At 44.2% G+C, this 25,353-nt stretch overlaps 1 protein-coding gene across 1 annotated transcript in view; it reads left to right on the forward strand.

Moving 5' to 3' along the window:
• The window catches only part of LOC307078796 (solute carrier family 12 member 2-like), a gene marked incomplete at both ends in the record, with an annotated part of 56,168 nt that extends 31,185 nt beyond the window's left edge, over window positions 1-24,983 (forward strand). Inside the window, 17 exons of the mRNA XM_079740776.1 lie at window positions 509-657; window positions 1,324-1,431; window positions 3,855-3,978; window positions 4,406-4,507; window positions 5,342-5,497; window positions 5,767-5,866; window positions 5,981-6,092; window positions 6,291-6,431; window positions 16,649-16,755; window positions 17,513-17,592; window positions 17,683-17,820; window positions 17,992-18,105; window positions 18,364-18,475; window positions 18,574-18,660; window positions 18,899-19,034; window positions 19,531-19,598; window positions 24,848-24,983. Of these exons, the coding sequence (XP_079596902.1) occupies window positions 509-657; window positions 1,324-1,431; window positions 3,855-3,978; window positions 4,406-4,507; window positions 5,342-5,497; window positions 5,767-5,866; window positions 5,981-6,092; window positions 6,291-6,431; window positions 16,649-16,755; window positions 17,513-17,592; window positions 17,683-17,820; window positions 17,992-18,105; window positions 18,364-18,475; window positions 18,574-18,660; window positions 18,899-19,034; window positions 19,531-19,598; window positions 24,848-24,983 (1,970 nt within the window). The remainder of the gene's footprint in view (window positions 1-508; window positions 658-1,323; window positions 1,432-3,854; window positions 3,979-4,405; window positions 4,508-5,341; window positions 5,498-5,766; window positions 5,867-5,980; window positions 6,093-6,290; window positions 6,432-16,648; window positions 16,756-17,512; window positions 17,593-17,682; window positions 17,821-17,991; window positions 18,106-18,363; window positions 18,476-18,573; window positions 18,661-18,898; window positions 19,035-19,530; window positions 19,599-24,847) is intronic.
• Between the last annotated feature and the right edge of the window lie 370 nt (window positions 24,984-25,353).

A 25,353-nucleotide genomic window follows, 5' to 3' on the forward strand; every position in this document is an offset into this window, starting at 1 on the left:
CAGGGCCACACCCCCAACCCCCTCCTTGACCTGCCTCTCTCCTCCTCATTTGCATTAAAGCTACAGACACCGAAACAGCACGTTTGGGGAAAGCTCAATGTGCGACTGGCTCGTAGTGACTGTAATTCTGCACCACGGCTGAATTTCGGGAACGTCTTCAAATACTGCGTTAGGGGCCCACTAATATCTATATTAAAGCATCCATAAAGTAGCATGCCATGGGACCTTTAATTACCTGTCATCGCTGTCTTCACTGTCTAATCCCTACCTGCTCATAATGACTTGTCTCTGTATTCACTGTTTAACACCTACCTAATCCTTAATGACCTGTCTCTGTATTCACTGTCCCACCCCTACCTTCTCCTGGATGACCTTTGTCTGTATCCACCGTCTTACCCATACCTGCTCCTTCATACCCAGTCTCTTGGGTATGAAGTCACTGTCTAACCCTACCTGTTCTATATGAGATCTGTTTTTTGATTTTCTTTGGTACCGCTCTCCTCTTCAGGAGCCTGCATCGTGAGGGATGCTACAGGTGACCTCAACGACACGGTGACGGACACGGTGAACTGCACGCACGCTGCCTGTACCCTGGGGTACGACTTCTCCATCTGCAAGGAGGGAGGCTGTCAGTACGGCCTGATTAATGACTTTCAGGTACACACTATACACTCACACACTTGTACATTAGTGCACCTGTAGAGGAACACACCTGAACAGGACCATACCTGTTTACTGACACACCGGCACAGGAACAGACCTGTACACAAACACACCTGTAAGTGACCATGCCTCACCTGTACACAAACACATGATGGCCAGGTTGTGGAGAACTTGTTGACATAGATGTAAGTAAAACATTCTTCAGCCTCTTCCATCTACAAGCATCTTCAGATTGAAGTGTGATTAATGTTTGTTTTGTGTGTGTGTGTGTGTGTGTGTGTGTGTGTGTGTGTGTGTGTGTGTGTGTGTGTGTGTGTGTGTGTGTGTGTGTGTGCATGTGTGTGTGTGTGTGTGTGTGTATGAGAGACGAAGAATGAAAACTTTTGTTTGGAGTCACAAGGCTGATCTGAATGACAGCATTCAGCCCCCCCCCCCCCCCCCACAGTATTCTAGCCTGCTACTGTTATGTGTGCTGTATGCTAGCAGTGTACCAAACATTTCCCTGGTTTAGATGGACATCTGGTCTATGTGGTTGGGCAGGTCATGAGTGTGTTTATTTTGTGAATTGCAGGTTATGAGTGGGTTTTTTGTGATTTGCAGTTCATGATTGTGTGTATTTTGTGATTTGCAGGTCATGAGTGTGTTTTTTGTGATTTGCAGGTCATGAGTCTGGTGTCTGGGTTCGGTCCTCTGATCACTGCAGGAATCTTCTCGGCGACACTGTCCTCCGCCCTTGCCTCGCTCGTCAGTGCTCCTAAAGTTTTCCAGGTCAGCCGGTCCCCCGTCCTGCAGTGTTCAACACTTCAGGTGTTGAACACCTGAGGTGCATAACTCAAGCCTGAATATACGTATATACATCAGGGATGGAAATTAACACCCGCCACACGCCATTTGCGGGTGGATTTGTATGGTGGCGGGTGAATTGTGTCACTTCACAAGCCACTGTGTCGGGTAATACTTTCCAGTCAGGTCCGTTCAAAGTTGCATATTTAATACATTCGTCATACGGCGCTGCACAGTTCCACAACCATTGCTGTCAACATCCGGCCCCCTTCTTCTTCTACTCCTCTTTTGCTGAACTGCGACTGTCAACATCCGGGATAATATACCGGTAACCATAGACATAATATGCCGGTATCAACATTCGGTATAGTATGCTAGGCTAATTATTGACATATAAAGAAAGAACTACTAGAGAAAGCAATGTTGGGTTTCCTCACCGGAGGAAAGAGAACAGCCGAGGAGAGAGTAGGCCAGGTACAGGTGGCGGATGATAGTACGGCTGTCATCCCCAAAAAGAAGCGTTGTTTTAATAAAGAGCATCGGACAGTGGGCAACACCGTGACTGGCTGGTGTTTGACGGGATGAGCCAGACAATGTTCTGTGCTCTCTGTCGTCAACATGCTTCGGATGGCCACAGGTCCAATAGTTTTTTGAGTGGGACACAAAACCTAAAATTGGAAGCCGTGGAGGACCACGGGGCCTCAAAAAGTCACCTTCACGTTTTGAAAATTGCCAAGGGAAAATCAGCGCCCGAAACCACGACAGCGATGAGGACGCTCGTTAGCCTCAAAACAGCCCAGCTTGATAAATGTCTCTACTATTTCAAAATGCACACGCAATTTCCAAAAAGGGAAGGCCATTTCAAGACTTCGAATGGCACTGCACGTAAGTTAATTTTTTATTTTCTATTAGGCCTAATGCAATAGTTTGTTGCTGTCGAAAAACTAGCATGTTGGGTAACCTTAGAGCTCTGCTCACTTGTTTGGCAAACAGCTGCTTTCTGTCAGTCTGGTCAAAACAGATGTCAAGTGTGAGTGCTAAGACGTAGGGCTGTCCCGAATACCATTTTAAAGGCTTTGAATACTCAATATATTCCGAGCGAGTATTCCAATACTCGTTCAAAAACAACATTAATAATTGAACAGTAAAAAAGTCGGAGTTCCTTAGTTTGCTGTTGTTCCGTTCCAAATCAGCTGTCCTCTTTGCCATCGTAGCCCTTACAGGAGCTTATCAATTCATCCCGTAACGTGCATATAAATCAATACAAAGATCCAATGTTTAGTCGTTTGTGTCCATATTAAATCAATCATTGACCGGGTATTCCTTTGACAAAAGCCAGTCTGTGAATGCACAATAGCAGGGCTGCATAGCGAACGTACACAAACAGATACGCTAACGAGTTCCTATATATATATATAGTTTATAGTATATTCTGACGTTTTTCAATGTGTCTTGCACTTATTAAGTCATTGTTTCTTGTTCTTGTTTCTTCATGGTCTGTTTTCAAATGTTTAATTTCAAATGCATAGGTAGAGTATGAGTCTTCCTATACCGAGAGGATACATCTGTTGCATTATAGGGGCAGATTTCATTATACATCTGGTTGAATTGAAGAAATTAAAAGGCCAGTGCACTGAAAAAACAAATGTTCCTAGTGACTTATGATGGTGTAGCCATCCATGTTGTTTTATTGTTAATATGTCAATTTGTTTTTTATTGAAAATACTTTGTTTAGATGAATTATCCCCAAACTTGTCACCGTAACACCTTTGAAATAAACATGACTTAACATGGCAGATACCTGTGTATTGTTTATCATATGCGGTAAGAGTGTAACATTTTCAACTCTTTACAGTAAAAATCACTTCTGATGGAAAAAATGATGTGTATGAAAAAACACTTTTCTTATCTATTGTTACTATTATATTGTTTAAAATGTCAGCATATATTAAAAATATATATAGCGTATAAAAAGCTGGTAAAAAAGATGAGTGGCTGGTAGATTTTTAAATCTGCCTGCCACAGTGGCTGGTGGGCAAAAAAGTTAATTTCAATCTCTGATATACATGTATAAGTCCTCTTCTTTATAATTCAATGAATGGATGGATGGATGATTTGTGGATGGATGGATGATAGGGGGATGATTGATGGATGGATGAATGATGGATGGATGTATAATGGGTGGATGATTGGTGGATGGATGATTGGTGGATGGATGAATGATTGGTGGATGGATGGATGATTGGTGGATGGATGGATGAATGATTAGATGGATGGAAGGGTGGATGAAAGATGGATGGATGATTGGTGGATGGATGAATGTTTGGGGGATTGACGAATGGATGGATGGGCGGATGATGGATGGATAGATGATTGGTGGATTGATGGTTTGTTTTGTGTCCCTCTAGGCACTCTGTAAGGACAACATTTACCCTGGACTGGGTATGTTTGCAAAGGGTTATGGGAAAAACAACGAACCTCTGCGAGGCTACGTACTGACCTTTTGCATTGGCCTGGCCTTCATCCTGATTGGTAAGCTGAATTCCTCCTACGATGACTCAGACATCATTGACAGAAAGCTATACAGGCCAATCCAGACTCACAGATCCAGGACTGACATTCCTGGTCATGAATACAGTCCAAGTAACAGTTGCAGGGCAACACTCAAGTGTTTTAAAGCCGTTTGGGCATTTTTTTATCCATAAGATTTATTTATTTTTGATTTCTAACCATTTTGTAATTTTAATGTCTCAGTAAACATGTACAAATATTGCACCACAGAAAGTGATTAGGAGTAGTCTATTAAAACCATTAGGCATATAAAAAGTTCATATATGAGACTCCATATGCAAATCAGGCAGGCAAAATGGGATCTCAAGCTACAGTTTGGGAAAGACGTTTGCAATTTATTCCCCTTTTAAATAGGTATTGATGGAGATGTCTTTTCTTTCTTTCCTAGCGGAGTTGAACATCATTGCTCCTATCATCTCCAACTTCTTCCTGGCGTCCTATGCTCTGATCAACTTCTCTGTGTTCCACGCCTCGCTAGCCAACTCCCCAGGTAACCCCTGGTAGTTAGTTACCTGTCACAGGAAACCATCTAACATAACTAAAACAAACCAGTCAGAATAGCTTGACTCATTCAAACTTGACGGCCTAGCATAAACTTAACCTAAATAAACCAGCTAGCCTAGCTAAACCTAACTAAATAAACCATCTGGCTTATCTAAACCTAATTAAACCAACTAGCCTAGCTAGACCTTACCCAAATAAACCAGCTAGCCTAGCCTAACCCAAATAAACCAGCTAGCCTAGCTAAACCTAACCTAAATAAACCAGCTAGCCTAGCTTAACCTAAACATAGCTGTAGCTTTATCGTCATGGTAATTTTTTGGAGCTTTGCTGCTCGACATTAGAGGATGACATTGACTGACAGCAAAAGGCCCCGTGTCCATGACAATCTCCAAAAGAATGGAAAGCCTCAGAGCTCAAACTAATGTTGGACTACCCTGCTGACATTTTTGACATTGCTCGACGCCAACCAATCACATTGCAATCTAGCTGCGTATGTACTGAATAAACAGTTGTATTACTAATAAATAGTTAATAAATATTCAATGCAACCATACTGACAGACAACAATGGAAAATTAAGAAAACTTGCATTTCAGATAATCATCAGCTTTCTAAATACGGTGATTGCATCAGTTACATTGTGATCGCTGCCCCCGGCAACCAGCTGGCGACAATGTTGGTTCAGCCGAGGCTTGAGCCTAGACAGGCACTTGGAACCCCAAACCTTGCTCTGGAGCTGACTGCAACACATACCATGGACATAGGGCTTAAGACTTGAATGGGTCTATTTACCAGGACTGTGTTCTGCTGTTTCACCACAGGGTGGCGTCCCAGCTTTAAGTATTACAACAAGTGGGTGTCCCTGGCCGGGGCCGTGCTGTGCGTGGTCGTAATGTTCGTCATCAACTGGTGGGCCGCCCTCGTCACGCTTCTCATAGTCCTGGCCCTGTACATCTACGTCAGCTACAAGAAACCTGGTACAGACATGCACACACACACCACCTCTGGATGTGAACTGGTTTCTATTGGTTGCTGTATTCTACTGTATTCTACTGTAGGTGTGAAGTGGTTTATACTGGTTTATATGTTTTACTAATGTAGATGTGAACTGCTTTCTACTGTGTTCTACTGTACATTTAAACTGGTTTTATACTTTTCACTACCCTGGTTCCACTGTATTGTAATGTTGATGTGACCTAGTTTCCACCGTTTGCGACTGTAATAATAATATTGTGTTTTACTGTAGATGTGAACTGGGGCTCCTCCACCCAGGCCCTGATGTTTAATCAGGCTCTGACCCACTCCATCAATCTGACTGGGGTGGAGGACCATGTCAAGAACTTCAGGTCGGACCGTAATTAACATGGCATAACATGGCATAACGTTGAAAATTAATATGAGTGTATTCTATGAAAATACCAACCGACACCACCTCAACACCAACCACCACCATCCTGTAGGCCCCAGTGTTTGGTGATGACCGGGTACCCCACGTCCCGCCCTGCCCTCGCCCACCTGGTGCACTCCTTCACCAAGAACGTGGGCCTGATGGTCTGTGGCCACATCAGGACTGTACGTACACATACGCATTCGCGTGCGCGCACACTTATCAAAAAACACATCAGGGTTATTTTAGCATGAGCTATGTCAGCATGTTTTGTAGCATTGTGCTATGTGTTAGCACATTATGTAGCATTGTGCTATGTGTTAGCTTGATGTTTAGCATTGTGCTGTGTGTTAGATGTTCTATCTGTACGCCATATGTTCCAGGTGACCCGCCGGCCAAACTTTAAGGAGCTGGCCCAGGACCACGCCCGCTGCCAGCGCTGGCTCCATAAGAAACACATCAAAGCGTTCTACACCCCTGTGTTCTCTGACAACCTGCGGCATGGAACACAGGTCCTCTTACAGGTAAACACAGCCAGGGGGTCCTCCCCTAAGGTTTAGTCAAATTTGCCCAGAACCATATATATTCCACTATAATAATAATAACAATAAGTTATATTAATATACAGTATATATATATATATATATGTTTATACGTATATCAACCCGGTATCACGCGATTTCGTGCTTGTGCGCACAAACGTTAATCTATTGTGTGTGACAATCGTGTCCCAGAGCACGATTGTCCAACTTTTCGTGCTACCCAGAACGAAATGCAAACCAATGCATTCTGAATGGGAGCGTTTCTCCGATTTTTTCGTGCTACACAGAATGAAATGTAAACCCATGCGCGCTCTTTCAGACGAGAGAGAGAGAGAGAGAGAGAGAGAGAGAGAGAGCGCAGACAGTACAGTGCAACCTACAGTTGTATGTCAATACTTCAGTTTTTTTAAGCAGACCTCCTCAAAAACTGAAACGAACGTTCTCCACAGAACGCACGTTTGTCAGACAATTAACGTACTCCACAAAACGAAACAAGAGAGTGAATGAGAGAGAGGGAGAGAGAGAGAGAGGGGCTTTAGAAGGGGTGAGCGCAGTTATATATATGTCAATATTTAAATTTTTGCATTGTTGAAGCACCTCCTCAAAAACTGAAAATAAATAAATAAATAAAAATAACCGTGCTCCACAGAACGAAATGTAAACCAATGCATTCTGAATGGGATTGTTTCTCTGATTTTTCCATGCTACACAGAACAAAATGTAAACCCATGCATTTTGTATTGGAGTGTTTCTGAAAAATATACATACATATATACACATATATATATATATATATATATATATATATATATTCATTATATAGGAGAGGAATATATAGTGCATCAGTGTCCATCTCTATGCAAATAAAAATAAAGGCTCCTTGGTCCTAATAATTTAAATATAATTAAATTAAAGCGTGTAACGAGGAAATGAGACGATCTAGTTGTGGGCCAGCAGAGGCTGAATTTTAACCGAATTCTGCCTATAATCTTATTTTTTACATCGTTTATATATTATGAATAGATTAATATTTTCTGGTATACCTGAACAACACTTGCAAATTGTTGGAAGTGGATTTTCAACGGTCAATTAGGCTACAGATCTTGTTATAACGATAATTGAATAAAAGCTACATGGTCTAAATATTAGAGGCTAACTAAATAATTGTATATTTATATATATAAAATATATATTTTAATATTAAATGAATTCAATATTAAACCAATGCATTTCAATCAGGAGATTTCTTTCGACTTCAGAAGGGGGGTCGGGCTGCGCAGTGCACGCTCTTGCATCGTCTTGTCATAACGATAATTGAATAAAAGCTAGGCCTACATGTCTACTTATATTATAACTAAATCATTTTATGTAAAAAAAAAGAAAATAGGCCTATATAATATTTTTTTTAATATTTAATTAATTCAATATTAAACCAATGCATTTCAATCGAGAGATTTTTTTCGGCTTCAGAAGGGCTGTGCAGTGCACGCTCTCGCCCCCCCATATCGTTCTATTTCCCACAGTTTAGAATACACACCCTACACACTCAGGCTCGTAATTAATACGTTTCTTTTGTGTTCAAAGTGACTCCTTTCTTTATTTTTATCACTGTCTGGTGGCTAGTAGGCCTAGGCTATAGCATCACTCTGAGAGATGTGCACGGACACATTTAACGAGGCAGGGTTATTCATTAAAAATAATTCATTAAGTTATCATGTAAGAAATAATTCATTAAGTTATCATGTGTGAGAGGTCATTCCTCCTCCTGAGTGTGTAGAGTGTGTATTCTATTCTTTTCAATGGGGCTGCGTCCACGTCACTTGATTGTCATGGTTGCTATCGTGGTTGCTATCGGCCCCCTCTGCTCCTTACATGGCTCTAAAAAACACACGGCAACGGAGCTGCCGTCAATTGTGTTGTTTTTGTCGTAAACTAGGGTCCACTGGTTAAAAAATAGACAGATATTCCAAGGTTTCCTGAAAAGGCACCTTAGATGTTTTTATTTTCTGCAGTTTAGACTTCGTCTATAACCTATTTTTGAAAGCAAAACACCATGCTCATTGATTTAACAAGGCAGGGTTATTTGAAACAATTAATTAAATATGTGTGAGAGGTCATTCCTCCTCCTGAGTTTGCTTCCTATTTATGTCTAGTGTACACCCCTACTGTCAACAAGCACGCCCCACCCCCCTCCCCATATGGAATTGGAGAATTGTTGCCACGTCCCAGTGGTGGTGGTATCATATATATGAAAGAGGGCATTCAATTATACTACAATAATCAATTAGGAGGCCAAAGCCCTAAAGGAAGTGATGCAATAGGTGACTGAGTCGAGAACATTTACGTTTAAGTAAGCTATACCTTGGGGAAGGGGTCTCTTTTATATCAAAGAGGGTCTCAAAGGACGCATACGCATCAACCTGTGGCTCCAATGACTCAGCAAGTGCTCCATCTCGTTGCACCTCACCCAGTGGCTCGCTTGCAAGAAGTTCTTCCCAGACCTACACCCTAGCCATCCAACATGCATATCTGTGAATCAGGCCTCTCTTTAATACAGACAAAAAGTTATGAGAGAAATGCACATTAACTTTTTGTTATCTCATAAGCGGCGTGGTGCCGGCTCCTTTTGACCTTTTGACCCCAGACTTCAATGACTTAAGCTGTGTCTACACACCTTAAGCCACAAATGTACACCTCCATCCCACAAAAAATGGGGACTAGAAACTAGCCTCTGTCTTATTGTGAAGATGTGAATGGCATCTTCACTGTGTTAAACCATGTTTTAAAAGATGCACATGGTCCTGTCCGACTGTTAGCCGTAATAGTCTGCAGCTGTGGCTCATAGGTTAATTGAGCCACACCCATTCTGGTGCTCCTTAAGAGGGCCAGAGTTCTAGATTGGAGGGAGGTTTGAGTTTTGCAAGTGAATCGACTGTTGTGCTATTATTTGTTTTAAGTAAAAAATAGGCTTTTTACCAACAACCATGTGCGTCAAGGAAACTCTTTTTCACATTTGGTGGCAGCGGTGGGATGATTCCTCTAGCCGAGTGGAGGGGACCCACATTTCGAAAAACATTGTTCAAGGAGCTTCAAGGTGGGCCGCAGTGAAAGGTGAGCAGGTAGACAAAGATACCTGCTAGGAGAAGAGATCACTTGTGGAGTTGAACTGCTGTCCTGTGGGGTTGGCTAAAGCCTGAAGGAGGAATAGCTCGGGAACTCCTTGTTGCTGACGTGAGCCTTGTGGGGAGCTATTGCCAAGCCTTGACAGAAATGCAGTGGCGGAGGACGGTAATGGACAGTACTGCCTGATGACATCCAGTGGAGGATCAGTCTGCGGCCCAGGGGAAGGGCCGGTGCTCGGAGGCCAAGTTATCTGCTGGTACTGCAGAGGGCTGAGCGGATTTTGCACGTGGTCTGGAGGTCTGGATGGAGGAAGTCTCAGAGCTGGGCTGTTTACTGTGAAGAGTCTAGTGTTTGGCCAAGAAGGAGTAATCTTGGAATGAAGATTGGAGGTCACCTGAGTTTTTTTGAACTGTTTATTTAGCACAAATGACTTACCATACAATATTTTACCTTTTTTATCTACTGCGCTTGAAACTGTGTTTGCAAGCTTAAAAGAGGGGGAAGGTAATGTGAAGATGTGAATGGCATCTTCACTGTGTGTATGGTATGGTGGTGAAGTGGGATTTGATGCTGCGGTGTATGGAGAGGGTTCTATGGGAAAAAGTGGTGACGAAGGGTAGGATGCTGGTGAGGGGAATTTGTGGGTTAGGGTTTGGTGTGTGGAGGGAGTAGAGGTTATGGTTAGGAGAGGGGGAGGGTTGCGTTAAGGTTAGGGTTCGGGAAGGGGTAGAGGTTAGGGTTCGGGAAGGGGTAGAGGTTAGGGTTAGGAGAAGGGGAGGGGTTAGGGTTAGGTGTGGGTAAGGGGTAGAGGTTGGGGTTGGGAGAGGGAGAAGGGTTAGGGTTAGGGAAGGGGTAGAGGTTAGGGTTAGGGTGAGGAAAAGAGTTAGGGTTAGGTGTGGGGAAGGGGTAGAGGTTAGGGTTAGGAGAAGGGGAGGGGTTAAGGTTAGGGTAAGGGTTAGGGTTGGGTCTGGGGAAAGAGAGGGGGTTTGGGTGGGGAAGGAGGGAAGGGGAAGGATGATTGGGGTTGGGATGAGTGCCTAGAGGTTGGTTGGTATTGTGTGTGTGTGCTGTATGGGATGTCTGATAGAGGATGATAGTGGGGTAGCTGTTGTGGAGTCGGGTGTAGTGTACAAAACGGTGTGTGGGGAGGGTGGGGAGCGAGTAGGAGCGAGTTGTGATAGTGTGCTTGTTTTGATTGACCTAAGAAACCTTTTACTGTAACCCCGTGTCCTGAGTGCTGTGGAGAGTGTGCTTATGGCGTGATGGAGGTCAGTGTGGTAGGTGCAGATTCTGTGATAGCGGGTGATTTGTGACTTGATGATGCCCCTGAAGGTGTGTTTTGGGTGATAACTGTGCTTGTGAAGGAGTGCGTGTGTGTCCGTGGGTTTGAAATACACCCTGGTGATGAGTGTTTTGTGTGTGAGATCTGAGTGGGGCTGTAGTGTGACTGTGGTGTCCAGAAAATGTACCTGTGTTGTGTCTATTATGTATTTTACCTTAATTGTGTCATGGTGAGTGAGTGTGTGAATGAATTGTGGAAAAAGTGAGATGTCGTGTGTCCATGCACCTATAATGTCATCTAAAAATAAAAGAGAAATAAAAGAGTGGTTTGTGTGTGCATTTGTGTAGTGCTTCCCGCTCCCACTCGCTCATATATATGTTGGCGTATGATGGTGCAAATCTTTGGCCCATGGCGGTTCCCTGTATTTGTAAATATTCTTTACTGTCAAAGGTGAAGTTATGGTGGTGAGGCAGATGTGTAGGAGTTGGAGGAGGTGGGTGTCGGGTCTGAGTGGATCCAGGTTATTGTTGAAGGTTTTCTTTATTGCATCTAAACCTAAAGTGATGTCTATATTGGTGTATAAGCTGTCTATGTCAATAGTGAAGAGGTGTGTGTGAGGGGGAACCTGTATGGAGCTGATTTTATTGAGGAAGTGTGTGGTGTCCCTGAGGTAACTGGGGTGGGTGGTGGAGAGAGGGTTGAGGTGGTGTTCGATGTAGTGTGCAATGTGATAGGTGGTGTTGTTGCAGTCGGAGACTATTGGTCTGCCGGGAGGGACCTCAAAGGGAACCGTCCAAGCATCTGGGTCCTTGTGGATTTCGGGGAGTATGTAGAATTTGCGGGGTCTGGGGTTGTCTGGTCCGAAGAGGAAGTTGCGTTGTTTGGCAGTGATAAATTTATGGGTGTACAGTGAACTGATTATGTGTCTGAGTTTGATTTGTGTTGTGGGTTGGATGTTGGTAGGAATGGGTAGGTAGTGTGATGTGTTAGTGAGTTGTCGGTTGGCTTCAAAAAGATATTGGTGGGTGTCTAATATAACGATCTTTGAGCCTTTGTCTGCTGGTTTGATGATTATGTGTGGATGTGATTTGAGTTGTTGTATTGCTTGCCTCTGTTGTGTGGTGATGTTGTCCGGGGTGTCTGAAGTGGGTTGTAGGTGATGAAAGGAGTCCAGGTCCGTCTTGATTAGTCTGGTGATGTGTGGGTGACACTGTGCGGATGGGGGTTGCCAGTGGGAGGGTTGTGTGAATGGGGTGAAGTTGGTGTATGGTGTGTATTGAAAGTGGTCAAGTAATGTGAGTCGTCTGTGATACTTGGACAGATCCCTTTGAAGCTCCTCCCGGTCTAGTGTGGTGGGGCGTGGAATGAAAGTGAGACCTTTTTCTAGGAGTGATGTTTGTGCTGGTGTGAGGATAAGGGAAGTTTGTTGGAGGGGGCCGTGTGTATGTGCTGGATGTGTCTGATTCTGTCTGCCGTGGGAGGTAGGGGGGAGTGGATGTGTCGTGTCTTGGTGTGGTGGATGGTGATGTAGTGGGAGTGTCCTGTGTGAGGTTATGTGCTAGTGGAAATTCAACTGTGTACACCAGTGGGCGAGGGTGTGTTGTGCTGTGTTTGGTGCCCAGTGTATGTTGTCAGGTTGAGTGATGAAGGTGTCGTGGGGAATTTCCAGTAGGGGACTGAGATGAGTGACTATGTAGCTGTTGAGTTTGCGTAGGTTGTGTTGTTGTTTTGGTGTGAGTGCCGGTGAGTGGTTGATGACTGGGAAGTGGATGGTGGCGTTGGGGAATGTGGTAAGTGCCTGTTTATTAAATGCTGATATTTGTTTGATGGATGTGAGTTCGGGGTTGTGATTCATGTTATTTATACCAATTGAAATGATGACTGTTTGTGTGTGAGTATGTGTTGGTGTTTTCTGTAGGATGTGTAAGATATGGCCTATGGTGGCTCCGGGATAACTGTCTATTTGTATGTGTGCGTGTGTATGTGGGGGAATTCTGTTGAGATTGGAGTCGCCGATGATGAGTGTGGGTGTGTGTCCTAGGTATGACCAATCCTGCAGCTTATTGCCCACCTTAGCCTTACGGTAGGTGGGTCGATAGTATTTTAAGACTGCAGGATTGGTCGGGGAGGGGATAGACTGAGGTTTGATATCTGGAGCAGGTGGTGTAGGGGGGGCAGTGGGGGCCGGAGGGTTGGTGTCAACAGTGGCCTGGCAAGAGGGTTGTGGGGGGAGGGGGGGAGAGTTTTTTTCAGTTGGGTTCGTTGTGGTCATGTTGACCTTAGTAGGCCCCTTCATCATTGCTCTTAGATTTTTTTGCCAGGCCACTAGTGACACCTGTGGGGAAGAGGGGAGGGGGGGAAAAGGATATGGGTGCGATGGAGTCCACAAGGTCCACAATGAGGTTGGTGCGTGTGTGTGATCTGAGGAGAGGTCTGGTGGGTGTTGGTGTGTGGGGTGTGGTGGAATCTGGTTGGGAGTTATGGGTGTGAATGACCTGTGCGTCTATCTGAATGATTTTATCCTGGCGGGGGTTGGGAGTGGGAGAGGTTGGATGCAAGTGGCTGCATGGAGTGAGGGGGAATTCTGGAGAGAGTGTGGTGCATGATGGTGTGTTGGTTGTTGCTTGGTCCTCTGCTATGGGGGTTAATCTGATGTGGGGATTTCTGACTGGGTGGAGTGGGGGGAGGGTGGGGATGTGTGGGTGGGGGGGTTGGTTGAGTTGGGGGGGTAATTGATCTGAGGTGATGTGAAGGGTGTGTGGTGCGACCCTGTTGATGTCCTGGCTCCTGTTGCAGGTAGGGAAGGTGCGGGCCCTCCCCCTACCCCTTATCCTTGCGGGCAGGGGGAGGGGGAGGGCCGGTTGTGTGAGGGGTAGGTCTGTTGTGTGTGTGGTTGCGTGGATAGTTGTGAGATCAGTCAGTGTGGGGCGAGGGCCTAAATAAAGTGATCTAGAGTGTGCGTGGGTGCTGGTTGGGAGAGTCGAGGTAGGGGGGAGGGGGGGAAAATCTGTGTGGCTGAGTGTGGGTTGTGGAGATGTCGGTGAGGGGAAGGTCCAGGGTCGGGGTGGGGTGGTATGGGGACTGGTCGGTGTGGGGGAGTAGGTCCAGGGGGTGTGGGTTGGTAATGAGTGGTGCGTGAGGGGCGGACGGTGTATGGAGTAGTGTGTGTTCTAGTTTATGTAAGGTGGTGGGTAATAGTCTGTGGCCGAATCTCTTATGTGCCCAGTTGGTAGCGATCTTAAGTGAGAGTGTGTTGGTGGGCTGGGATGTTTGTGTGCATTCGTCTATTGTGTGTGTGTGTAGTGTTCTTTTAGGATCACCATATTGTTGTGCATCCAAGTGTTGGTGTTGTCATTCATTTTTTGTAATGTGGTGTCTGTGGGGAATGCAGGTTTGAAGTGTGATAATTTGTTAACCTGTCGTAACATCCCCCTCGGGAGTTCCCGGGAGGACACTGCTCTGTCCGCTATGTCCCTGTGGTGTAGGGCCTGGATTATTTTAAAATATAGTTTGGCTTTTTCACGGGTTGGGCCGTCTGGGGCAATGTACTGAGTGTGTGTTGGTGGTGCTGGGGGGAGTGGACGGGTGGATGGTGGAGGTGCTCTTTGTGGTCTGAGTGGTTGTGTGTGTGGGTGTATTGGTCTGGGTCTGGTGTGTTCTGTGGTTTGATATGTGTGTGTGGGTCTATTGTGGTGATAGTGGGTGTGTGGGGGTCTATATGGAAGGTTGGGGGGTCTATAATGAGATGTAGGTGTGGGAAGTAGCGTGCATCTGTTGTGTGTGTGGTAGTGTGGCTGTGTGATGTTGGTGTGATAGGTGTAGGTAGGCCTCCAGGGTGAATACATTTCAAAAAAGATATATCTGTTTCAAAAAGGGTGAAGCTGTGAGGGGGCTCTTACCTGCTGACGGTGATGGTCCCGTGGTGGGTTGAGGCGATAGTGGTGGTGGTGAGGTAGAGGCGATGGCAGGCCGGTCCCTGGTATCCGGCTTTATTTTGTTGGTGGTGATGGTCCCAAAGTGGGTAGAGGCGATGGCAGGTCGGTCACTGGTACTGGCTTGGTTCTGTTGGTGGTGATGGTGATGGTCCCTTAGTGGGTAGAGGCGATGGCAGGCCGGTCCCTGGTTGATTGCTGCTGGAGGTGGGGGTGGAGGTCCCGTGGTGGAATCCGGCGATGGCAGGCCAGTCCCTGGTAATTGGCTTGGATTGCAATTGGGGTGAGGACTTGGTGGGAGGCCCAGTAATGGTCTGGGCCTCTGGCTAGGTAAGAGTCCTTCCCACAGCTTTTAAAAACATTGTTGTTTAATATGTTTTTTTAAAAAAAGCTATTTAAAAAAAGGCAAATGTGCCGTTAAAAACAATGAGAATCATCACCTGGGAGGCCTGGTGAGAAGGATGCCCTGACGTTTCGCAACTCCGTTGCTTCTTCAGAGGGCGAGAGTCCCCCACCCCCACACCGAAACTTGGCCCGGTCGGACCCCGAGGGCAGGGAGGGGGGTCTGAGGTTTCAGGTTAGGGTTAGGGTTAGGATTAGGGTTAGGGAAGGCTTCTTCCCAGAGACCCACAATTAATTATATATGATACCACCACCACTGGGAAGTGCCAACAATTCTCCAAATCCATATGGGGAGGGGGGGGGGGGGGGGGTGCTTGTTTACAGTAGGGGTGTACACTAGACATAAATAGGAAGCACACTCAAGAGGAGGAATGACCTCTCACACATATTCAATTAATTGTTTCAAATAACCCTGCCTCGTTAAATCAATGAGCTTGGTGTTTTGCTTTCAAGAATAGGTTATAGGCTGTGTCACTATAAAATCTGTCCATGTGCGTCTCTCAGAGTGACGTAACAAACCACCAGACAGCGATTCAAAAAAAATTATTCAAGTTCATTAAAAAAGTAACTTATTAACTACAAGTCTAAACTGCGGAAAATAACATATTCCAAGGTGCCTTTTGAAGGAAACCTTGGAATATCTGTCTATTTCCTAAACAGCGGACCCTAAGTCACGTGACGTTGACGCAGGCCTAAGAAAAGGCCAAAAAACGTAGGCATGTCACATGTTTAAAGCCATCATTGTATTTAATTAATTAAATATTAAAATATATATATATATATATATATATATATATATATGTATATGTATATATGTATGTATATATATATATATATATATATATATATATATATATATATATATATGTGTATATATATATATATGTGTGTATATATATATATATATATGTATATATATATATATATATGTATATATGTATATATATATATATATATGTATATATGTATATGTATATGTATATATATATATATATATATATATATATATATATATATATATATATATATATATATATATATATATATATGATTGTACTGGGAAATGCCCAGTTCAACCATACACCTTTACTGGTGGACAATGGGAGCCTCCCAGTACATACACAGTCTTCTTCTGTTTATACCGGCCGTTGTCAAGTACAACCACATGCCTCTGCTGGATGACGCTAGGAGCTGTGCGATACAACCACATATTTTACTGGTGGACACTGGGAATGGCCCAGTACAAATAAATACCTCAACTGGTGCTCACTGAGAGCTGACGAGTACAACCACCTACCTTTACTGGTGGACACTGGGAGCTGCCCAGTACAATCCCAGTCTTCGCCAGGTATCTCCTGGGAGTTGACCACTTATACCCCAGTACAACCCCAGTCAGCTGGTTGAGTGTTATTGGAGGCTGAGGGATGGTTGTTTATTGGTAACTGATGTTGTCTCTCCAGGCTACAGGTCTAGGCCGACTACGACCCAACACACTGGTCCTGGGCTTCAAGACCAACTGGAGCGATGGACACATGAGGGACGTGGACATCTACATCAACACAATACAGTAAAACCCCTTTTCTTAGATGTAGCCAGTCAAAGCTGATCCTTAGTGACCACCGTATGGGAGGTGTGCCGTATGGGTTGACAATGATGTTGTTCCAGGTCTACAATAATGTGGTTGCTATTGAAGCTCTTGGCTGTCTACCGAGCACTAAGCTGGGGAGCCGTTAGCGGATTTATGGTCTGCTTCTGTTCTAGGGACAAATATTTGCATATTTAACACATTGAGGCTACAATTGGGGAAGTGGGAAGGAGATGATGCATCCCTTTGTTCCCGTTGTTTGTTTGTCATACTGCACCGCCTTGAGAGAGCACACACCAGAGAAAGCATTTTAAAATGCGTTTTGGGATAAGAGTTGTAGGAAGAAGTCGCTATTTTATTCCCATGGTTATGACCCATTTGTGATTTATTCTTTTTAGGACTTTTAACGGTAATAGTGTTATAATTAGCGATGTTGTATATGAAATCTATAAATGTTCATAATTATTTTCCAAGAAGCTTATCCCTCCCCGGCATGTAAATCAACTAAGTGTCGGAGAAGCTGAACCCTCTTTCAGATGCCTGATATAGCCAATAAGGCGAGCATGTTTCACACACTTTTTAATCAAAGTGTAAGATAGCAAATGGGGGTTTGCAGATGAGGGGGATAATGATAAGTTGGTGTGCATTCTTTAATGCATCCATGTTTGGGAGATGTTAGCATCAGCTGTCCGAGAGGCTAAAATACTGTGATCCATTAATGAGTCATGTTCTATTTCAGCGATGCTTTTGACCTCCAGTTTGGAGTGGTCATCCTCCGGCTTCAGGACGGACTGGACATCTCTCACATCCCGGGCCAAGGTAGACAAAGACATAGAGGGAGAGACCATTGATCAATTGATCCACATGTCAATTGATTCATTTCTGTGTATTGATTGGTCCTCATCCCAGATGATTCATCCTTGGAAAAGCCAGCTGGGGCCGTTGCCAAGGAGATGCCGGTGACTGTAAGCGTGGCTAAAGACTCAGACTCAGACTCCTGCCCCTCCAAGACCACCAGCCTCCAGAACAGCCCTATGATCAGCAGAGGTAAAGGAGACTGACAGAGAGAGAGATCTTTAAGTAACCCATCACCTCACCAAAATGGTTCAAGCCATTCAAAATTCTTAGTGGTATTTGGAGGAAGAAGGTCTCTGAAGTCACCATGTGTTCTCCTGGTGTTTGGAGGTAGAAGGTCTAAAGCCACCATGTGTTCTCCAGACATCAAGTCACCTCTAAGCCTCAGAGACCAACGACTACTGGACACCAGCCAGCAGTTCAGGAAGAAACAAGGCAAAGGAACCATTGACGTATGGTGGCTGTTTGACGACGGAGGTGACTGCCCAATGTTCTCAAGCAAACCCGAAACAAGCCCCTTCATCGTCCCTTTTGCAACCCCTTTACAAGCCCTCTTTAAAATCCCATTTATTTAAGGTCCTTTATACTACTTATTAGAAATAAATATTTTCCTCTTGGGATTAGCCTGGTAACCTGAAAGCATAATTTATATAAAGGCCAACGAAAGGTGATGAACCTGAATAAACCACCACCCTCTCTGACCTGTGTTGTGTTGTTTGGTCTGGAACCCTGCAGGTCTAACACTGTTGATTCCATACCTGTTGACCAATAAGAAGAAGTGGGGTGACTGCAGGATCCGTGTTTTCATTGGTGGCAAGATCAACCGCATCGACCATGACCGGCGAGCGTGAGTCCAGCCAAGGTTCCTCTTGTTCTGCATCAAGAAAAACGCTGGTCCAGAATTTGAGAATTGAGAATGTTTCTTGTGGTTCTATGTTCTATCAGAATGGCCACCCTTCTAAGCCGCTTCAGAATCGACTTCTCTGACATCAATGTTCTGGGAGACATCAACACCAAACCCAAAAAACACAAGTAGGAGTCTAGTCCAGTCTAATCCAGTTGTGTCCAGTCTAGTTATCTCCAGTATAATCCAGTTCTGTCCAGTCTAATCCAGTATAATTGAATCCATTCTATTCTAGTCAAGTTAAGTCCAGTTCTTCTGCATCACACTCTTTTACCGTGAAGAGAGAATATTAATGTGTTGATGCTTCATAGTGATTATATTATCACTGATCTGCTTTGTTACCTGTTACCTGATGCTGTGTTCCAGTAAGCTGAGCTTCAAGGAGCTGATTGAGCCCTACAGGCTGAAGGAGGACGATATGGAGCAGGCTGAGGCTGAGCACCTTAAGGCTCTGGAGCCCTGGAGGATCAGCGACAATGAGCTGGAGCTGTACAGGGCCAAGGTCAGACCACATACCGCCCATATATTCTACCACTCTCTAGCTCTGTAAGACCATGATCAGACTACATACTCACCAATCTCTAGCTCTGTAAGGCCAAAGTTAGACCACGTAATGTACCACCCTTATACTGTACCACTCTCTAGCTCTGTAAGGCCAAGGTCAGACCACATACTGTACCACTCTCTAGCTCTGTAAGGCCAAGGTCGGACCGCATACTGTACCACCCAAATACTGTACCACCCACATACTGTACCACTCTCTAGCTCTGTAAGGCCAAGGTCAGACCACATACTGTACCACCGACATACTGTACCACTCTCTAGCTCTGTAAGGCCATGTTCAGACTACATACTTTACCACTCTCTAGCTCTACAAGGCCAAGGTCAGACCACATACTGTACCACCCATATACTGTACCACCCCCTAGCTCTATGGTCTGACCACATCCATCCATATATCGTTCTGGTTTCTAACTGGAGGTTGTTTTCTTTTTCAGACCAACCGGCAGATCCGACTGAACGAGCTGCTCAAGGAACATTCAAGCTCAGCCAAACTAATCGTCATGTAAGACTTAAGAACATTTAGGGCCCTGTCTTGCATCCAGCGCAATTGACTTTCTACACCAACGCATGTATCTTTGCTAGTTTGCACCCGGCACAAAGCCGATTTTCCCCCGCAGCAAACCTACGCCACTAAACTTGCGCCCTGAGAGGCGTGTCAGCGAAAAACAAAGGCGTGTTCCGGCGCAAATGATGCATGGTGCTATCTTAAAGATCAATAAAGCAGTTGTGCAACTGACCGACAAATACCTGGTCTAAGTGCACTAGCGGACAGCGCAGTTGGTGTTGCTGTTTTGACGTACCATGGCAGGTCGGAACTGCAACATTCTTTCCATAGGGGCTGCATGAATGAACACTGTAGTAGGCTATGCCATGCGTTAAAATAATAACAATGATAAACTCGAGCAAAGTAGGCTATATCCCAGCCTTTTAAAACAAAATCTTGTTTTAGGTTAAATTATAACATTGGTTAACCTCTTAAACTCGAGGGTTCCCCAGATTTGGGAAGACCGTGATCACTCTCGCAGCAAAAGGCATACAACACTGCCGTTATTATGTAGAAACAGTGAATGAAACAAGAGAAACTCCGCTACAAGCACATATAAGTCATTTTTACACACACCAAACACCAAGCCTGTTAATTAGACAAACTAGACAATTAAAAATAGGCTGGAGCTTAAGAGGTTAAATTATTTTGGAAAGAGCAGCTGATCGGTAAAAAGTTGTATTTCAATCAATGCATCTGCAAACACCATACAGCAAACACATATTTGCTTGACACAGACATCGTGTACAAGCCCATAACTTTTAGGATTGATGTATTTGATTTTAGTATTTGATTGTGAGAAAACATTGTTTTGTGTTAAAAAGAAAGAATGAATGCAGGCGCGCGTGTGTGCATCCATCGGTTTAAACACACGCAAATAAACACGTAATGCATAATACAGTCCATGGCAATGTACATTAACAGGGGGACACATGCATATTGGGAATACAAGTCGATAAACGATAATGTAAACAATAGGCCTATTGGTAAGAAACGATGTGTGTTAATGTATTGCTGCATATCTTTAAATAGACCCACAGTTGCGGCCACAGGACCGCATATCATGTGTGTGTTAAGTTTTCTTTGCCGCAATTTACATGACGACTCAGTATTTCGGATGTTGTAGAAGAAAACGTGATTCCATGTGTGAATCAGGCCATATTATTTGGGCGTAAACTGAGCCATTTGAAGTTTGAAATTCATGTGGTCATTCATCTGTCTCATCGGGGACTGTAAATGCGCTGTCATAATATCAACTCGTCAGGTTCAAATGCGCTCATGGCTCTTAAAAGGGATGGGTGTTGACACTCTCCTTGGTTTATTGCACGATACGCACAAACCACAGCTATGGGTAATTAGGCTACTTCAGGGCAACCCTTTTTAGATTTGCGTTGGGCGCAACAGTCATTTATCCACCGGTATAATAGCAACAGCGGCAGAGCCCCGCCCACAAAGCTACTTCCGTTTTGCGCTTCTCACTTGCGTTTCAGACCGTTAAAATAGGGCCCTTAAGACAGAAACAAAAGGCAAACTCAATGGTCCATCGTGGGACTAGCAGTAATAATGGCTGAAACCTGACTGGGGATCACTATGTCCCATTATTTTACTACCTAAGATCACTTTATTATGGAGCATGCATAAAATTGCGTTTGTTTGAATGAGACAATTCAGGTCAACTCTGGGCTCTCTGAAAGATTATTTTTGTGTATACATTTTTAAAGTTAAAATAAATTTGGCATATGTTTAAAGATCCCATGGCATGAAAATTTCACTTTCTGAGGTTTGTTGGTTCTGAGGTTCTGTTGGTTGTAAAACAAGCACTAGGCATTCTGCTCCGCCTTTGAAAAAAACGAAGCTCAGACACGCCGTTTTGGAATTTTCCCCGTATGTCGACATAAGGGGAGATGCCACCTCCCCTTTCTCTGCCTTGCCAGCCCAGAGAATTTGGCTCACCAATGAGCTACGACTGTGCGAGCACCACGTGTGTGTGTGTGTGTGTGTGTGATTACACACACTGTAATGCAAGTGTTGTACACTTCTTTGGATAACCGTTCTGCTGTTGGTGTTATGGCGCATAACACGTCGGTTCTTTGACGTCTCTGGTATTTCCACAACAAGACTGTAGTTGGGGTTATCTCAGCCATCGTTGAGCCCCGCTGCCCGCTGCCGCGAGGCACCACTGCCAGCTTTTGACCGTGATAATATGTTTGATATGTAGGCTATTATATGATATTTAGATATAGAGCTCCAGGACTGTAACGCAAGTGTTGTACACTTCTTTGTTATTATGATAACCTGCTGTTGGTGTTGGCACATAACACGTCGGACTCTCATCTCTGGCATTTCCACAACGAGACTCATAGTGGAGGTTATCTCAGCCATGGTTAAGAAGGAATTGGGGGAAAGGAACTTTGGCTTTGACTCCCCGAAGTACATGTACCACGACATGGAGGAGAAAGGGATTGTTTCTCGCGAATGTCTCCCGCTTGAGCCCCACTGCCCACTGCCGAGGGACCACCGCCTCGGCGCTGCCCGCTGCAGGAGGCGGTGGTGCCTAAGTGCTGCCCGCCGGAGACAATCGCGGCACGCCTCCATGTCGTGGTTCAGTCTACTTCAGATTGATTTGGACGTGGAAGAACCAGAGACGTCGGAGAACCCGACGCAGTTGTTTGAGATTCATGATATCGTCTGGAGGCGCACACAGCTTTTGGCCGTCATAATACAGCACCCGGAGTGTTCTAGAATATTTACAGAACACGGCCAAAGGCTGTGTGCGCCTCGCCATTGCAAACATCCATTGTAAACAGAGCGCATGGTACCGTGGAAGCATGCTGCCCCATCCTACTTCTTGACCCGCCTCTCTCCTCCTCATTTGCATTAAAGCTACAGACACCGAAACAGCGCGATTGGGGAAAGCACAATGTGCGACTGGCTCATAGTGGTTGTAATTCTGCACCACGGCTGAATTTTGGGAACGTGTTCAAATACTGTGTTAGGGGCCCACTAATATCTTTATTAAAGCATCCATTAAGTAGCATGCCATGGGACCTTTAAGAAAGCTTTATTACGAAGTGTGAAAATTTGATAAATATCCATCCTTTTTCTTGCATTAACATTGTTCTGCTGGGATTAAGCCTATGGATATATAGTGCTGGTCTGTTGCATTTGCTTCAGTAAACCAGTTACCGTAATGATATGCACTGGAAAATGTATTTCTATCGAATTAAAAAAAAAAATTAACTATGCATCGTCAAATAATGGATTTTCCTGGCGACTAGGTGTTGACTTGGAATTTCAGAGTCGGTTACATTCCTAGTTCTTACTAAGATTATAATATTTAGCAATCATTGGCAATCATTATCTGAGATTTTACCGAAAATGGGTAAGCTCCCACTCTCTGGCTACATTTTAATTTAAACTGTACAAAGATACATCACCAGTTTAGCTCATGATCTGGACATGGCTCACGTTTACTTTAAGAATGATTTGACGTGTAGAAATAAGAAATTCCTTTACATAACTGACGAGTTATGTAAAGGAATACGAGCTCAGGCCCTTGCCTGAGCTCGTAGATTGAGGGCACTGGAGTGCGAGGTCCGTGGATGGAGGCAATAACAATTATAAACAAATGTTTATTATAATTATAAATACATTTTATTTAGAAAGAGACAATGGAAGTGGTTTGAGTAGATATAATTCACATGAAATGTGCAAATGAAATAGTCAACTTATTTAGTACATTTATTTTAGGCTCTCAACAGCATGACAATCCAGCATCACCACATCGGCGGGAAAAACAGGGCACACGCAAAGTACCAACAGTAACAGCAACAGTCTTTAAAAACAGTAACAACCAGTAACATTTATTTGCTTTGTTTGTTTTAGTCATTAACAGTCACTCCTCAAGCTTCTACTTTCCATCCTTCAGTGCTTTCAGAAGGAGCAGAGAAGAAGCTCCTTTTTTGGTCAGACAGTCGGCCAGCTGTTCCTTTGTAGCTGACCAGAGAACAGGGATGTCACATGGTACTATTGTGTACAACTGTTCCATTTCCGAACTTATAACTCTTGCTGTATTTTGCTCCGATCCAGTCCCTGCACATAGTTATCCAGCCACTTTTCACCCCTGACTGTCCAAGCTGTGTCAATTACAGCCAAACCTAGAGCTTCAACCATCAATATCTCATAATCAGGTTCCTTGGAAAACAGTGTTATGTTACACTTGGTCATCCTTAACCAGATCGTCAGCTGATATTTCCAGAGCGATGTCCCTAGCTCTACCTTTCTGCGAAAGAGCTACCGCTAAAGCGTGTTTTTTTTCGTCCAAGTCCGTCACGCATTTCCACATTTCCACTTCAGTTTTCCAATTCTCATTGGACTTCCCTTCGTTGAAACCCGAGGCAATCTATGCTTTTTAGAAGTAGCCATCTTCTGCTACCATGTTCATTCCAACAATTGTCCTTAGTCAACTTATTTAGTACATTTCAGGGACTCAACAGCATTACAATCCAGCATCACCACATCAGTGGGAAAAACAGGGCACACGCAAAGTACATCCTAAACACAGTGGGTGCCTGAGTAACACGTAAATGGCTACCATAAATAATATAATAGAGGGGCCTACAAATGTAACCCCTCCATCGAAAAAAAAGCCAACCACCAGCTTAGCTTACTGTGTTATCTCTATAGTAGCTTAACCTGTATGTAAAATGCAAATCCTCCTGACAAATAATTGTATCATCACACAAGCTGTGTGCGCACTTCAGTAGAATTTGACAACGGCCTGGAGTGCCAGGCTGTTCTGTCACATGACAGAAGACAAATCAAACAAAGTAAAGCTTTTTCTCCTTGGTTGATCGCAGCATCCACGGGTATTGCGTATAGTTGGTGGAACCTTTCAAAAGCTCTTAAGATGTTGTCAAATTATGAATTAATAAAATATAATACAAATATCTGAGGACCTGGAGGGTCCTGACGGTTCTAAAATCATCCTACACCTCGTTCCGTTAAGACAACGTACCAAAGTTGTGTAAAACTCTGATCTAAAGAGTTAAAACACACTAAAGTCACGTAAAACTGATATTTAAAATGTTACTCTTGTTTATATGTTAAGTTAATTTGAATGTCTGCTCTACAAATGATGTCATCCGTGTCTCTTTGCCTCCCTGTTTGTCCTCCTGGCTCTCTGTCTGTGTCCTTCCTGTCTGTAGGAGTCTGCCCCTGGCCAGAAAGGGGACCATCTCTAGCGCCCTCTACATGTGCTGGCTGGAGACACTGTCCCGAGACCTGCCTCCTGTCCTGCTGGTCAGGGGGAACCACCAGAGTGTCCTCACATTCTACTCCTAAAACACACACACACGCGCAAAACACACACGCGTGCAAAAGACACAACACACACACGCGCAAATCACATGCACGCAAAACACACTCCAAACACACACACGCAAAGCACACACACACACACAAGCAAAATACACACACACACACACACACACGCAATACACAAGCAGGGTAAATACAGGTGCCTTCATAAATTAGAGCCTAGAGGCTTTTTTGCTGTCTGGCTACTGTCTACTGTGTTGGTTCATTTTAAGAGGACATAAGGATGTTACATATGGTTTGCACTGTAACATTGCAAATAAGTATCAGAAATGTTTTAAATAGCCAGTTTATAGAGATACTAATTTAAATGGATGTTTTACAGCTACCTCTCTTT

Source organism: Pollachius pollachius (genome assembly GCF_949987615.1).
Source record: "Pollachius pollachius genome assembly, chromosome: 1".
Lineage (NCBI taxonomy): Eukaryota > Metazoa > Chordata > Actinopteri > Gadiformes > Gadidae > Pollachius > Pollachius pollachius.